This window comes from Calidris pugnax, unplaced genomic scaffold (genome assembly GCF_001431845.1).
Source record: "Calidris pugnax isolate Ruff unplaced genomic scaffold, ASM143184v1 scaffold44, whole genome shotgun sequence".
Taxonomy (NCBI): domain Eukaryota; kingdom Metazoa; phylum Chordata; class Aves; order Charadriiformes; family Scolopacidae; genus Calidris; species Calidris pugnax.
This window is the reverse complement of record NW_015094506.1, coordinates 9,848,266-9,863,041: the sequence shown is the minus strand read 5'-3', so window position 1 is coordinate 9,863,041 and position 14,776 is coordinate 9,848,266. Positions and strand designations below refer to the sequence as shown.

Sequence of the window (14,776 nt, the reverse complement as noted above, 5' to 3'; positions counted from 1 at the left end):
ATCTCTCTGCCTGTTCTATTTTAAGCAGAATGGTTTCCCAGCTGAGGGAAAAATAGCTCAAGTTTAAGACATTTTTGGCATTTTTCAAGAATTCCTGCTTCCAGTTTCTTGCTTGTGCCAGGCAAATTGATTTTGCTGAACTTTGGCACAGTTTATGCAGAATATTTCAAGGTGTTACAAGGCAGTGTTTTGGGCTGTAGGTTGGTGAAAGCTTGGTACAAGCACAGGAAAAAGGCAAAAATGTAAGTCATCTTTGCAAGCTGCATCCCTGAAGTGGTTTAACTGTACCCACGCACCTTTCATCTCTTGATACTGGTAAGTGAGAAATGAACTGGGATTTTAAGATAAGAATTGAAAAAAATCAAGGCCAAAATAGCTGTTTTGCTTCCAGAAGCCTGTGGTAAGGCTAGGGGAGGAGAGGAGTGCTGCATGACAGAATGCCACCTATTCTCAGGAGGGCTCCAGCAGCCAGAAGGGACATGGGGTCAGGTCACACCTCACTGTCACCGGTTCCCCCCAGCACCTGGGGACACCCAGCAAATGCTGCTGAGCTGTGACAGCCAATCAGTTGCTCTTGCAGCTGCATTTGGTGCTCCACACAGCCAGCACCAGTCCAGAGCAAGCTGTTCAAGCCATGCTTGGCCACCGGTGCTGGGGACACTCTAGCTATGACTCTGCACAGCATGTTGAATGCCACCATAGGAGGACAAAGCAGTAATGGAACATCACCTTTCCTGCTCCTGCACCCTGTCCAACACCAGCACCCCTTTCCCTCCAGCTCCGTCATAGCTGAAAATACACTATTAACGGCCTCCCAGTCCTACTGGGTGAGGATTCCTGAAATAACACCTTTTCCCACCCCTCCCTGCCTGGAGCAGGGTTATTTGCCAGCTCTGCTCAAAACAAGGACTAACCTGTACCATGGGAACACCTATTTAAAGAGATACTATTTTAGCTACTCCTTTCCATAGCCGAAGTGCCTGGAGAGAAGCCAGGAGCCATTCTCAGGCACCTCTGAGCCGCTGGGTAATCCGGCTGCAGCAGAAGCACTGGGTCAGGGTGGGAGAGGACTGGTTTTATCTGGCTCACAGTTTTACAGTCACTCTTTCCAGGAACATGTTCAGAATGAGTCTGCATTACTTTGCTTGGCCATCCTTGTTTTCCAGCTGATTTTCTGATTTCTGTCCTAGCTCTAACATTTCAAAAGAAAAGGATGCACACAGAGAAGTCACTGATGCAGTGATGAAAAAGTGCAGTCTTCCTTCTTGTTTCTTACAGATTATCAAGGCTGCTGAGATCAGAACACGTGTTTTTCCTACTGCATTAAACATTTTGAATGTATGCTAGAAATGTTAATACGTTATTGAAGGGACTGGAATTTTTTCTTCAGGTGCGATGCCCTTGGGCCATTTGTGCTTCACACATGACTGCAGGTAAGGGCTTGTTACATTGGCAGAAACATGCACTTAATGAAATGTTATTCTCCATCTTATTATAGTCAATAAGGGAGCTCAGCAGTCACTCAGCTTTTTCCTCAAAAGCTTTGCCCTGGAGTCAGAGCTGCAGCAAGACTGGGGACAGAGGGGACCAGAACATTTCAGGACCCTGCCGGCTGCTGTGGCCACCTGAGAGACCAGCCAGGAGACGTGCAACAAACAGTAGGTGACAGCAGCAATGGGAAGGAGCCCAAGAAGGAGGAGGAGGGAGCACTGAAGAGTACCAGGAACAAAAGCTCCGGAAATGGAAAGGGATGGTGGGGGCAAGGTGCTAGATATCACCCTCCCTCTGCATGATGTTGCTGGTGGCCTGGTCCTCCCTAAAGCTGCACAGATATAGCACCACAGTCCGAAGAAGCAAGGAGGCTCCCTGGGAGGTTAGGGATGTCCTGACAGCAGAACATGCATGGGAGGGCAGATGGGCTGTGGATGCCAGGGCCACATGTGGCACCTCTTGCCCAGGGGAGTGTCACCCCGGCAGTAAACCCTGTCTCATGGACACAGTCCTGGGGGGAACCAGTCAGCCCCTGTGGCCCAGGGGGGTTGTGGGCTTGCTTCACACCAGGAAAGGTTAGTGGCACAAGTCCTTGCACTTGGAGAAGCCTCTACCTCCTCTCAACAGCTTTGCAGAAGTTGGCTGTAAGATGGCTGCTCTGCTCTGGGATCCCTTTTGGAGACTTTGGCTTTCGTTTCTGGCTAGTTTTATCATCTGTTATGGTGTGGCTATCTTATTCTCATTGCATATTATAAGTTAAAATAGTCACACACTGTCTCATCTTTATCTTGAAGCTTTAGAGAGCCAGCAGGATAAGTTCTCCTGAAAGTATTGATAAGTACCCATGGATGAAGGGCTGGGGCTTTGCAGTATGACTTGAACCAGCATCAGGTTCCATTTGGGTTTTTCAATTCAGATTTAACTTTAGGCAGTTTGAAGACATTAAGGTGGCAAAGGGCACATCCTCAGGTAGCTGCACTCAACAAACAGGCACAGGTTTTCTTGCTGGACATTGGCAGGGTCTTATTGCATATCCACAGGCAGCGTCTTGGGGGACAGAGCGTGTTCAGGGCATCAGAGCTGATGGAAAAAATTCCACATACATGGAGATGGATCCATATGGCTTTGCAGAAGGGAAAGTTTTGCAGAAGGATCACTGGGCTGAGCTGAAGGTTCTTGTGCCACAGAGCTCATTGGCTTTGCTGGGAGGCGAGTGTGCTCCCTTCCCACCACCATCCTCATCACTTTGCAGGACTGTGCCCGTATTTTGACTCCTGAACGCGTGGCCTCAGCACGGCCGGGCGCTGGTCCCAGCCTCTCCAGCAAGCAGAGCGTGGTGTTCCGCCTGTCTGCTCACGGCTTTCGCCTTTCTTCTGTCCTCCTGCTATTCTATCGCTACCATAAAATGCAGTTCTGACCTTTTTGTCCTCAGCAAGCTATTCATTTAAAATACAAATGCTGTCCTCAAACAGCAGTCATTAATATGAGGCAGCAAATTCTTTGCTTCGTTCTTTATTGTTGATTTCCCCCCATTGGGAAACTGGGTGGCAGGAGAACTGCATAGCTGCAGGAGCAGCTTGCTAATTGCATACTTTTAAATACTAATTTGTGTGGGTTTGTTTGGTTATAAAGGGAAAAAGAAACAAGCCAGGGGGTGATAAAAAAATGTCAAGGTTATAAACCTCACAGAAGCTCTCTGGCCTGGAATTTTTATTAATTCTTTAAATGTAAATTGCAGGCCCACGGCTGCACATCCATGCCCCCAGCTGCGCGCCAGGTAGCGTGGTGCAATTCGCCCTGCAGACCTTCAGAGCAGCACCCAGCCCAAAGAGCTGAGCTCTGCCCTCGGCTGCCCGGGCCAACCGAGGCCAGTGAGACGCCAGCCAGGCCACCATTCCCATTGCAGGCATCCCTCCCAGCTTGTGCCTGGCTCTTTGCAGGCAGGAACCAGACCCTGACCCAAGCCGGGTCAGGTGGTGGTGGGGGTGAATCTGTTTCTGCCTTTGGAGAGCTGAGGTTTGGAGTGCTATCATGTTAACACAGTGTCTGTGGTGGTCTAAGGGAAGAGGTGAAAGAAGGTACACATCAAGGAGTGACACGTTTTACTAAACCAAGAGGGAGAGCTGAAAAAAAAAAGTCATGTCTTTGGGCACCTGTGCTGAGATCGCTGCTCGGTTTCCCTTGGTGTGTGCACCTCTCAGACACGCCAAGGAAAATGCTTACTAAACATGAACTGCAAGCTTTCATCATTTTGTAAAGCAACTGGAAGACTTGGAAAAGAGACTGAAATAAGACTTATGGATATTAAGCTCTTTTAATCGCTCAAACCCTTGGATACCAGCTCCTGTTAGGTTATTAGAGATGGGGGTTTGTCTGGAATGTTTGTCTTCTTTGCCCACTTCCAGGCTTTTTACCATACTCGATGTCTTTCTATAGGTTCTTCCTTACCACCACAGGATGTCTGCCACTTTTCTTCTCTTTTTAAAAGGATATGTTTACATGCTCTCTTCTAAGAAGCTCACAATGCCCATGCATGGTACTCACACACACACCCAGAGCGTTTCTGCCTACAGCAATCAGATCTGTCCTATTTTGGCCATTATTATCACTTTATCTCCTTCCCTGTCTCTGTTGCTTGCGGTCACAGGTTTGGAGAAGAACCCCAGCACCCTGATATTCAGCAAGTGCAGTGCATCCCCTGCTCACCCTCAGCACCAGCACTGCCCTTGCACCCCAGGACCATGGCTGCTGGTGGCCCCCACAGCCTATGGGGGTGTCCCCCAGCAGGCCTGCTGCCTGTGCCAGGGTGCCTTGAAAGGTGTACTAAGCTGCTGCGAATGTCACAGATAAACAGCTCTAAGGACCTGCTTTGGTGCTCCGTGTGAAGGATGTGACAGCGGCCAGTGCCAGGAGGGACCTTCCCAGGGCAGCAAGTGTTGAAGGGACAGGCACGGCTCGGGGACCGATGGTTCACTGTCATCTCGGTCAGAGCTGCCACCGTATCAGCAGCTAAAGATACCAGAGGGCTCCAAGGCTGTGAATGTGAGGGAGTCAAAGTCAAGGAAAAATGTTACTGACTGTGTTATTTTGTGTCTGTTGGCATGGGAAGGGTAGCTATCTCTGCTTGTTCACTCTCTTGTCACATGATGTGATACGGAGTCAAAATGAATTTTACTGTGTACCACTTACATTAAAAAAAAAATATAAATGTTTCCCAGTATATACTACAATAGGCCACTGTTGTTATTTCCTCCTCTGCTTAATAAAGCAATCATGGTTCCATGACAGCGTCAAGGGAAATACAGCATGCAAAGGCACCAGCTCCCTCAAAAATAACTTATATTGTATTTCATTGATGAGAAAAGGTCAGAGTCATGGGCTAAGTCACACAGTTCGAGTGGGCTTACAGCGGAGAGCACTGTAACTGCAGGACTGTGCAGAAACAAAACCCTTGTCTAATTATAACACATACAAATGTTGTGTTGGCTGGGAACTGATACCTGAAGGTTGTTTCTCAGTTTATAATGGACAACACAGCGGAGCCTTTGACAGAAATCTTGGGGTTTTTTGAGTTACGTGATGCTTAAGATAATTGACCAATTAATTTCCTTAACTTGAAGAGGAAAGATGAGTCAGTAACCTTTATGGCTCATTATTATTAAAATAGTGTTTATTCAAGGAGCAGCAAAGCAAGAATTGGAGTGGAGGTCAGTGCTCAGCAGCGGGGGAGTCATTAGGGTAAGTCCACTTGGCCACAGTAAGTCCTGTAGCACCTCTGGTTTTCCATAGGTGACCCTGCCTGGCTTTCAAACCGCCATGTTCTCTCAGTAGAGGGATCCTCCCTGCCCCAAGCCTACAAGGGGTGGGCTGTGCTGGGCTCTGGATCCATGCTTTACATTTGTCATTGCTTTCTTGTGCTCTGGAGAACAGAAGGTGGGGAGATTTAAAACCATATAGAGTTTGAAGTGCTTTACTAGGGTATATTACTGGTTCTTAGCAGGCTTGCTTCGTGGGAGCTAAACTATCACCAGTAAGCCGGGTGCTAGCACACGTGCTAGCATCACCTGGGTTCCTGCAGCCACATGGTGGGATCTCCTCTGCCCTCGTGGCGTCTGCTGCTTGATGGTGGCCTGCCAGTGGAAGGGACAGGCTGTCCAACCTTCTGCAAAACCTGTGTCAGGACTGTGGCAAGTGAGACTCGTGGTGGTCTCACCATGAGAGCACTGCCGGTCATAAAAGCCCTCCCCTGGTCTGCTCCTGAGTAATCCCAGGGAAGGAAACCAAAATCCTCCCAGCAAAACAAGGGTGACAATGCTTCTCCCACAAGCCCTGGTCTCCCTGAAGCCCTCAGACTCTGCAATATCTGGGGCAAAACCTCTTTGGGCAGCACCTAGTAAAGCCCAGCACCAACCTCCACCAACAAGTTGGGTGCAACTGCTGCACCCACTGGGGAGGAGGAATTGTGAAGGCTATAGCTCTGTTACTGTCCAGCCTTCTTTCATGGATTTATCTCCATGGGCTACAGATAATTAAAATGCAAATGTTTCTCAGTGTAACAAAGAAACATTCAGAAGATTTCAGAAACTATACTAAAATCATGGTAACACAGTCCTTTACCAGCAAAAGCAACAGGCTTTCTTTGTTGCAATTCGCTCCAAAAAAAACATCCTTAGCATAACATGAAAGCAAAATCCTTGCTTCCCCGGGTGAGGGAAACTCAGGGATTAGCCATGTAGGTTTATTTTTCAGGGTGACTTCGGATTAGCTGCCCTCAGAATCTGCTATGCTGCTAACTCACACCACAGGAAACATAACAGTGCAGAAATTGTAGCATGAAGCAAGACGTTATCATCTCAGTTGTGGATTCAAGCTTGAAGCTGGCATCCAGCTGGCAGAGGCCGGATGGCTATTAAATATGTCAACAGCCCCAGATAAATGCCAGGATAGCCTTGTGAACAGGAACTCCTGATGGCATTTTCTCTTGTACTGTTGCTATTTTAGCTCTATTTGTTTTCTCTCTATTTTGGACTTTGTATATGTGTATATATATAAAAAAAGACTGCACAGCTAGAGAAAACAGAGTCCTGGAAGGAGAAGAGTGAGGATGCCAGCTGCTTACTCCTCCTTTGCCCCTGGCTAATATAACTGCTGCATGTATGATTTTTTTCCAAATCACAGAGGGTTTAAATGACAGGTATGGTATGTCCTCAGTGTATGTCATCATCTGCCAGGTATTCAAGGATTTCTAAGGATTTTAACTTGCCTGCTGTTTGAACACAGGATGAGCCGTGATCCCTGTTCTCTGGCATGTGTAGGGCTTCCCTGAGGGTGGAAAGGGAGACTGGAATTTAGAGCGATTCTTATTTATTTAGTGTTTTCCTGTACAAAAGCTGGGAGTTTTCCAAAGCTGCCTGGAGTGCAGTCATTTGTGGAGAACAACCCGTGGCTGCTACCTGGGTTATGTCGGCAGGTAACAATACCTGTCTGCCTCATGAATGTCAGACAAAGCCGTCATAAATCTTCAAGCCCAGCAGAAAAATTAATGGGAACTGCAGAGAGCAGGACCTTGTCAGCTTCATAATAGGTCTGTGGGTGGAAAAAAAATTCTTGTGCTTTCCTTCAGGCATGAGGCAAGCCAGCTACTGATGCTCGGTGGCCATTATCCAATTATAAGTGCTTTTTTTTGCTCAAAGAATTCAGTCGCTATCGCCTTTAATGTGTCAAAGTTAAATAGTCCCCAGCCCGGGGTGCAGGTGAGGGAGCAGACCATGCTGCAGCCTGTGGCAGAAGTGCCCTGGGTCCATCTCCTCCTCTCACCCTTCAGCCTTGAAGCTCTTTGCAATATTGCTTGTATTTTGTCGCTTGCAATATTGCTTTGTCATTTCAGAGGTGACCGGGGCTCAGCGGGGGCCTCGTTTCCCTATTCTGCCCCGTCCAGCTGATCGGTATCAGCCCGGGTGGGACGTCCTGTTTACGTCCCCGAGCAGGACTGGGAGTGCTGGCCTGTCCCACCGTCCCCGTCCCCGCTCCCCGCACCGCTGCCGTGGGGTGTCTGGCTCCAGGGGGGTGGGGAAGGAGAGACGGGACCAGGCTGTTTGTCCACGTTATGTTGTATTGTATTTTTACAGCCCCTTTTGGGGGTTCTGTCGGTCACCCGCTGTGACCAGGGGAATATTTTTCCCCCCTCTGCTGCATAACTTGGCTTCTGATTTCTTGTTGTTGTTTTTTTCCTCCTGCCTTTGTAGCTCTTGGCTGCGGCCGGGGCCAAGTCACGGGGCAGGATGTGCTGCTTCTCCGGAGGTACGGACATACGAGTAAATTACAGAGTTTTCAGGAATTTTTCTGGGCACTGGAAGGTGATCATCTGTACTGCTAAGATGTTAGCATGGCTCCTGGCACCAGGTCCTGTCCCGACCCCCTGGCCTGGGGGCTGCCGAAGACTGGGGTCCCTCCTGAAATGTCTCTTTTGGAGGTGTTTGACAGTGCAGAGGGGGGTTGATGGCACAGCAGAGTGGCTGTGGGCATGTTTAGTTTGCACACACAGCTCTATGGGGCCTTTTCAACCTCCTTAGGTGCGGTGCAGTGCAGCAACCAGGCTCAGGATCCCTCAAATTGTCCTCCCTGTTCCTGTCACCCCAGCAGCTTTTTGAAGACCTGATTTTCAGGTCAAGAAACAACCTGCTGTTGCAGCTCTTTCAGAGAAAGGGCTGATCAGGTTTGGACAGCTATGGCAAGCAAGGGGCAATGGCAGTGACGGCTGAGGCTCCCTCCTCTCCCACTGCCAGGGTCCCTTGTTCCTGCAGTTGCCCACAGCTGCGGAGGCATCAGAGGAGGCTGCTGATGTCCCTGCCTGGGCCTCTGCCCTGTTTATCTTCCCTGCCCTTATGGGAGGTGTGTTTAATCCCCTGCTCTTCTGCCAAGAGCATCTTAGTGATGCTTTTGGTGCCACAAAAATACCTTTGCATCTTCCCCCACCCCGACCTGCCCCTGCGGGGCAGTTGGGCAGCTGTAATGCCCTCCTTGTGGTGCTCCTGGGTCTCTTCTGCAAGAAGCTCTCTCTGGGAAGATCAGGGGATCCTTGCAAGACTGACACCTCACGTTAGGTGGGGCGAATCTCCAGTCCTTATTTGTGTACCTGAAATAATGTCTCCTTATCTCCTACAAGTGTTATTCAGATAAAGCCCAAGTAGAGATTATGCAGTGGATTTGACCACATAGAAGCTGCACAAATGCTCAAGGTCCAGGTACAAGTTGCACCTGATGCAAACAAAGGAGAGGAGAACCAGCTCCTACGAAGAGCAGACAAAGAGCAACCACGTTTTTTTGCAGCTATACATTTTAAGATTATAATGTTTATAATGTTAGAAATATCTCCTACTGAACCAGGAAGGGATGATGTGTGTGAATCAGGCATGGGAGGTACAGTGATGAATGTTCTTCCCTCCAGGTTAATGTCAGCCTAACGGCTCAGAGAAGAGGCCAAAGAAAGAAATGGCAGCAGTGTGAGCTGTCAGAGGGAGCTTAGAGATGTGAGCAGAGAAAACACCATCTGGGAAATGAAGCAGTGAGCAGCAATCCCATGGGGACGCACACGTACACACCCGCACCCACACCTACACCCCCCTAAGACCTCTCAGCATCCTGGTAAACTTCTTTTATACGCGTCTTGTACTATTAAGAAAGCATCTGGGTAGAGCTTGGAGATGTCTTGAACTGCAGATTGTGTTGCAGGCAACAAGGCTTGAGCATGGCACAATTTTCCCTGGGCTACGTGCATCAGTTGGGCGTAAGCATATCCTTGATCTCATCACACCTGTGAGTTTATCACACCTGTGAGCATCTCACAGCCATGAACACATCACACCTGCAGGCAGCCCAGCATTATTTTTACTCCAAAGGACCCAACCAGGGAGATGGAGGACTCAGGAGATGGGCGCGGCCTGGAGCTGGGCTGGGCACAGAGAGTGGCTCTCTCGATGCCTGCCATGGCACGTTGGCCTCTCGGCCATGCTAACATTTTCAATATGCCAACAAGTTTCCCATATATAGTATATTTCCCAGCCTGCGAGCCTGGCTGAGGACTCATTGCCTTCCCTTGAAGCAATAAAAGGCATTTGTGATGTTTCTGTGCTGAGCTGTGGGAAAAGAGCAGCAAGAAGCTGTGACCCCTGGGCAAGGGCATGCTTTGGAAACACCGTCATCAAAAAATCAACACATCAGCCCCGAAGGCCCACAGACAGCCCATCTCCTCCTGCCTTATCAGAGAGAGGGCTCCTCTGGATGCTGGGGACAGCAGCCACCGGACATTTCTGAGATGTTTATTCTATGCAGTGTTGATACTGAAGTCAATATGATAACTAAAAATAAAGATTAAAAAAAAAAATAATACACTGCAGCTATTTGTTCCTGAGCTGTTATGTTTACCCATACCAGCCCAGCTTTCCATTTAGGCAGGCCCGTAGTACCAGATGTTCAGTCATTTTCAGCAACATGGTCATATCCCAGAAGATTTAGCCGGCTGGAGCAACTATATTAAACATGCCTGTAATTTTCCACTGTGACTGGAAGATCGCATTCCTCTGGGGCGAGCTATGGCTGGATGGACGGGCCCCACACACATGTGGCCAGCACAGCCCAGAGCCATCTCCTGTCTCTCGTGGTGGCAGGAGGGGACACCACTCCTGCAGCTTGCTGGGGCTTAGTCTGGCAGGTGCCAAGAACAGAGGAGGCCTCTGTCAGCAGGACCTCCTGGGAGGTGATGGAACATGCTGTTGGGGTCGGTGGGTTGCCCAGTACCGCTGTGGGCAGATGCTACTGCAGGGAAGGATGTGGTCAGGGCTGCTGGCAGCTTCTCCCTTGTCCCCTCTTGCATGGTTGGTGCCTGTTGAGGTGGTCTGAAGAGCAAGATGCTCTTTAAAAGAATAAAAGCACCTCTGTCTGGTCACCTCCTGCTGAACAGGCAGTACCCATCCCACAGGCCTTGCAGAGCCAGGGGAGCACTCACCCCATTTGTAGATGTTTACGTGCAAGCAGTCACATGTGTAAGGTGACCTCCCTGAAGGAGGATGCAGGACAGCCCTGAGAACAGCCTCCTCCAAGCACCCAGCTTCAGGTTAGTGAACACTAATGGGCAGATCTGGGTGGTTCATCCCGCTTTCTTCCACAAATAGCAGTGGTGGCAGAGGACAGTGGAGAAAGTTCACTTGCACAGCAGCATGCAGATTTAGCTTCGTGCCTGGTCCTGACAACCCTCGTGGCACAGGATATGAGTTCAGAGAGATGTACTGTGGAAGGAAGGACCAAAAATCTGTTGTGGGGGCTGGGCATTCCCCTTCTGTGCACCATAGCATCTGCTACAGGTTTGGACCATATGCAGACACACTGGAGGGGCTGTATTTGCCATTTCTCTGCTTTGGGTCTGTGCTGTGGTGACAACTGGCTCCAACACACCTGCTTCACCTCCTCCAAGTGTGTGCTGCCAGCTGAGAGTCAGTCCTGCAAGGCTGACAGACAACCAGGAGCACGGTGTGTCTGGCAGCCAGCCCTAGCCCCTATCACTCACCCCTGGCCACTGCTTACATCTGTCTCCTGCATCGGAAACAGGGATGCTTGGAGAATCCGCCATGCTTCCCTTCATGGCAGAGCAGTACTTGCCCTTTAGGTGCAGGCGAGGTGTGAGGACAGCATGGTGATGCTCTGCGGAGAGCTGCTGCAGCTGCTGGTGCCACTGTCACCACTTCAATTGTATTCAAACAATAAATCTACTCTTCAGGTGGGCAGGGAAAGACATCCTATTCTTATCCATGTAACCGGTAGGATTAAGCAGATAAATCGGGCAGTTCCATGAACTCAGTTGCGAAGATTACTGTCTGAACAATCTTCTCCTGCTGAGAAGGGCTTGGCTGCCCATCTTGTCATGTATGGATGGAGGGATATGAAGTTTTCCCCACTCTTGGTAAAGGGACATTTCTTCTTTCAGCCAAAATCCCCTCGCAGAAATCTCTCATGGGCAGATTTGCCCTATGAAGCTAATCCCTTTCCTTCATAAAACCATCAGTGCCCAGATCCAAGGTTAGGGCAGGGGTCAGACAACCTATCATATGCAGCATTGCCACTGGAACCGTCCCAGTTCTCTGTGGTGCTCGAGCTGGCTGGGACTGTGGGCCTCTGCTCACACCTTCCAGCTTTCATGATGCCATGTTAGCCAGCTATCCATTGCAAATGTAGTTTTAATGGCATTAAAATAAAATTAAGATAAAAATATGTCAAACAGGTAAAACCATGAAGTTTTAAATTGAAATTGAGATATTGGATGGTCTCAATCTCCAAGTGTCGCCATAGGAGGAGTCTTTCAATGCCCTCTCCTCCTCTGCTGGGGAGATGGGTGCTGCCCTGGTGGTCACTGATTAACTGCTCGCCCTGGGAGCTGCTGCCCCATGCTGCAGGTTACACTTGGACCCCCCTGGCTGCTCATTTCTGATGCTTGACTTCACTCTGTGGTGTTTTTATGGACCTTTTGCCACAGCCTTTGTTTTCCTCTGCCTGTTTTTTTCCTCTACAGTTTCCAACATTCCAAATGTAAGAAGTGAGTCTGATTGCCTCCATGCCCAGCTTGCTTTTTGTGGGTAACTGCTCTGCAGCTCAGCTATTAAGCCTCTGAAAACAGAGATGAAATGGGATTTCTGTGAGCCATCCACGCTGCTTGGCTTTTTATGATATGGTGAATATTATGCCTCAGAAAGGAAAATACCTCCATAGCAGCTCCATCTTCACTGTGCTCTCTGGTGTAGGCACAAAGACTGCATTTCCAGTGGCATAAGCAGTAACAAGAGATGTAGATATTGAAATCATATTATATTTATTACATGAGATATAAAAACAAATTACCAAAATAGTATCATTTTTTTTTGTGAGTCCACAGGACCTTGAAAGAAAAATACATACGTAAAGAGGATTGGTAGACTCAAGACTTTTCTGGTGTTGTATGTCTTCCTTTTCTTTCCCCTCACACTCATGAACAAAATATACTCTATGCAATGTGGTTTAAAGATGCTTTACAGAAAAGATACATTTTAGTGCTGAAAACTTCAGGTAAACTGTGCTATATTCCATACTGGTGTTAATAAGGAAGTATAATGGCCGTATATATTGCAAACAATAACACAGAAGAAAACAAATAAAACGTTTGGTTTTAAATACTAACATAAAAATAAAATAAACTCCAGGCCCACCATGAATCACTGGGTTGTGATACGCGAATGCGAGTCCTTTCCATTATCTGCATCCACTCCTTTTCCTGCACGCAGGAGCTTTTCTCCTCTGGCAATTGCATTTTTTGTCTCAAAGTCTCTTCTTCTTCTCACGCTGCTTGTGAAGTCTCGCTGGAGTCCTGCCCACGGGGTCCACGTGCTGGTCTGAAGCTGGGACTTCAGTGCAAATACTTTTATCTTTCAGATTGTATCCTGGGATACTCTGAGTGGCCAGTGCCAGGCTGGCCGTTCCCTTTATACCGTTAATGCCATCCAGCTGGGGGGGTCTTCAGGAGTGCTTCTGTTTCAGGGAGTGCTTTTTTCCATGTGCCGCCTTCAACCTCTTCTTTCCCCAACACAAACAGACTTCCCGCACCGTGAAGCGGCAGGCAGTAAAGTGCTTTATAGGATGAAATATTTACATTAGGGCTAGGTTCATTTTTTAACACTTCAAGGACAAAAGCTCAGAGGTGCTGCACCCTCTGGAGCCAGCTCTTCTCTGGCCGTGCGGTGGGTGGAGAGCTGGCCTCTGCCTCGTGCCATGCCAGTGCCACGGCAGAGGGACTTGATTGACTCCAGCAGCTCCATTTTCACCAGCACCGGCAGAGAATGTAGCCCCCGAAACCTTCTGCGGGGTGACCAGGTTGAAAGCACGTGGTGCTTGGTTCTCTTTGACGGGTGCCGTGTCCAAACCTGAGGGGCTGCTTCTAAAGAGCGGTTGCTGCTGCCGCGCTGTCGCCAGCGCCTGCCCACTGCTGCAGCCATCGTCTGCCCCACAGCATCCTCTGGGAGCCTCTGGAAGTCACTCGGGATCCATGCTGGTGGCACTGGCAGCGATGTTTTGCTTCTCAGCTGTAGCTTGTGGGCATGCTTTCCCTCTCTAGGATGGCAATTTAATCTGGGGTGACCAGAGGCTTCATCACCTCACTGGAGTTGCTCCAACACCTCACTGGAGCAAGACAAGTGTCTGCCCTTCCTTTGTTTCCCTCAAGGTAGTGATGAGCTGGGCTCAGGCGAGCCCCTGGCAAGGAAGCTACAGGCAAGTGAATGGACATTGGCCAAGAAGGGTTAAATTAGACAGCGCTTACAACTCTGAACACCTCGCTACAAGTTTTGGCACTATTTTCTTACATTCCAGTTTTCATCCTAGAGGTCTTCTCTCCGTGAAGGCTGTTGCATTTTGTGCATAAAGAAATGCCCTTAGGTGGCTGCGCACCTCTAGTTGCAGTCTCTTTTCATAATCTCCAGGACCTTTCTTCCGAGAGCCGACTTCCACTGATGGACAAAACTTTTCATGTTGACGATGAGTCTGCCCGTTCGGACGTCCTCGTGTCCTGCCACGAGGTACTCCAAGCCTGCAAACCAGCAAAGTGGTCAGGAACTGCACAGCACGACGCTCAAGAGGCCTATTGACCTTGCAAAGTCAGCCTGGATATCTAGTTCGATTTAAAGAAGCACTTATAGGAAGAAATACTTTTATACATACCAATTCCCTCATATATCTGTATATCTCTACCTCTCTGTGTAGCTATGGAAAAATGACTTCTGTGGCACATCTGTCAGTGACACGCAGCACACAAACTTTGCTTTTGTGGGCTTCTAAACATAAATGGAAGCTGCGCTCTGGGGCTGCACTACAAGTTTTTATACCTCATTTGTGACATCAGTCAGCCTCCTGCCTCACCCCTCCCTGAATATACCTTGGTCTGGAAATTGGTCAGGTCTGCTGGGGAGCACCATGTAGTGGTATGAACTAGCCTCCCCCAGTGCTCTTGGTCCCCCGGCTCCATCCTGGCTACTGCAGGGAGCCTGCTGGTTTCTTGGGTTTTCATTTTGTAGTTCAGAATAAAGAGAGAGTGTCCCTGAGTTAAAGGTCAAGCATGGTTTTTTTTTAATTCAATACAATTTGTTATCTACTTCATCTGAGGTTTTGGGCACACACATCCTCTCTTCTGCCAAGTAAACACAGGATATGTGTATGGCAGTGTCACCCTTTGTAAGACACTTGTTTTGGTCATGTCAAGCCTGCTGTTATA

At 48.8% G+C, this 14,776-nt stretch overlaps 1 protein-coding gene across 1 annotated transcript in view; it reads right to left on the bottom strand.

Annotated features, from left to right (window-relative positions):
• Positions 1 to 12,326: 12,326 nt before the first annotated feature.
• The window catches only part of NTN4 (netrin 4), a 46,136-nt gene continuing 43,686 nt past the window's right edge, over positions 12,327 to 14,776 (bottom strand). The window contains exon 9 of the mRNA XM_014964305.1: positions 12,327 to 14,095. Coding sequence (XP_014819791.1) covers positions 13,959 to 14,095 — 137 coding nt within the window. The 3' untranslated portion in view covers positions 12,327 to 13,958. The remainder of the gene's footprint in view (positions 14,096 to 14,776) is intronic.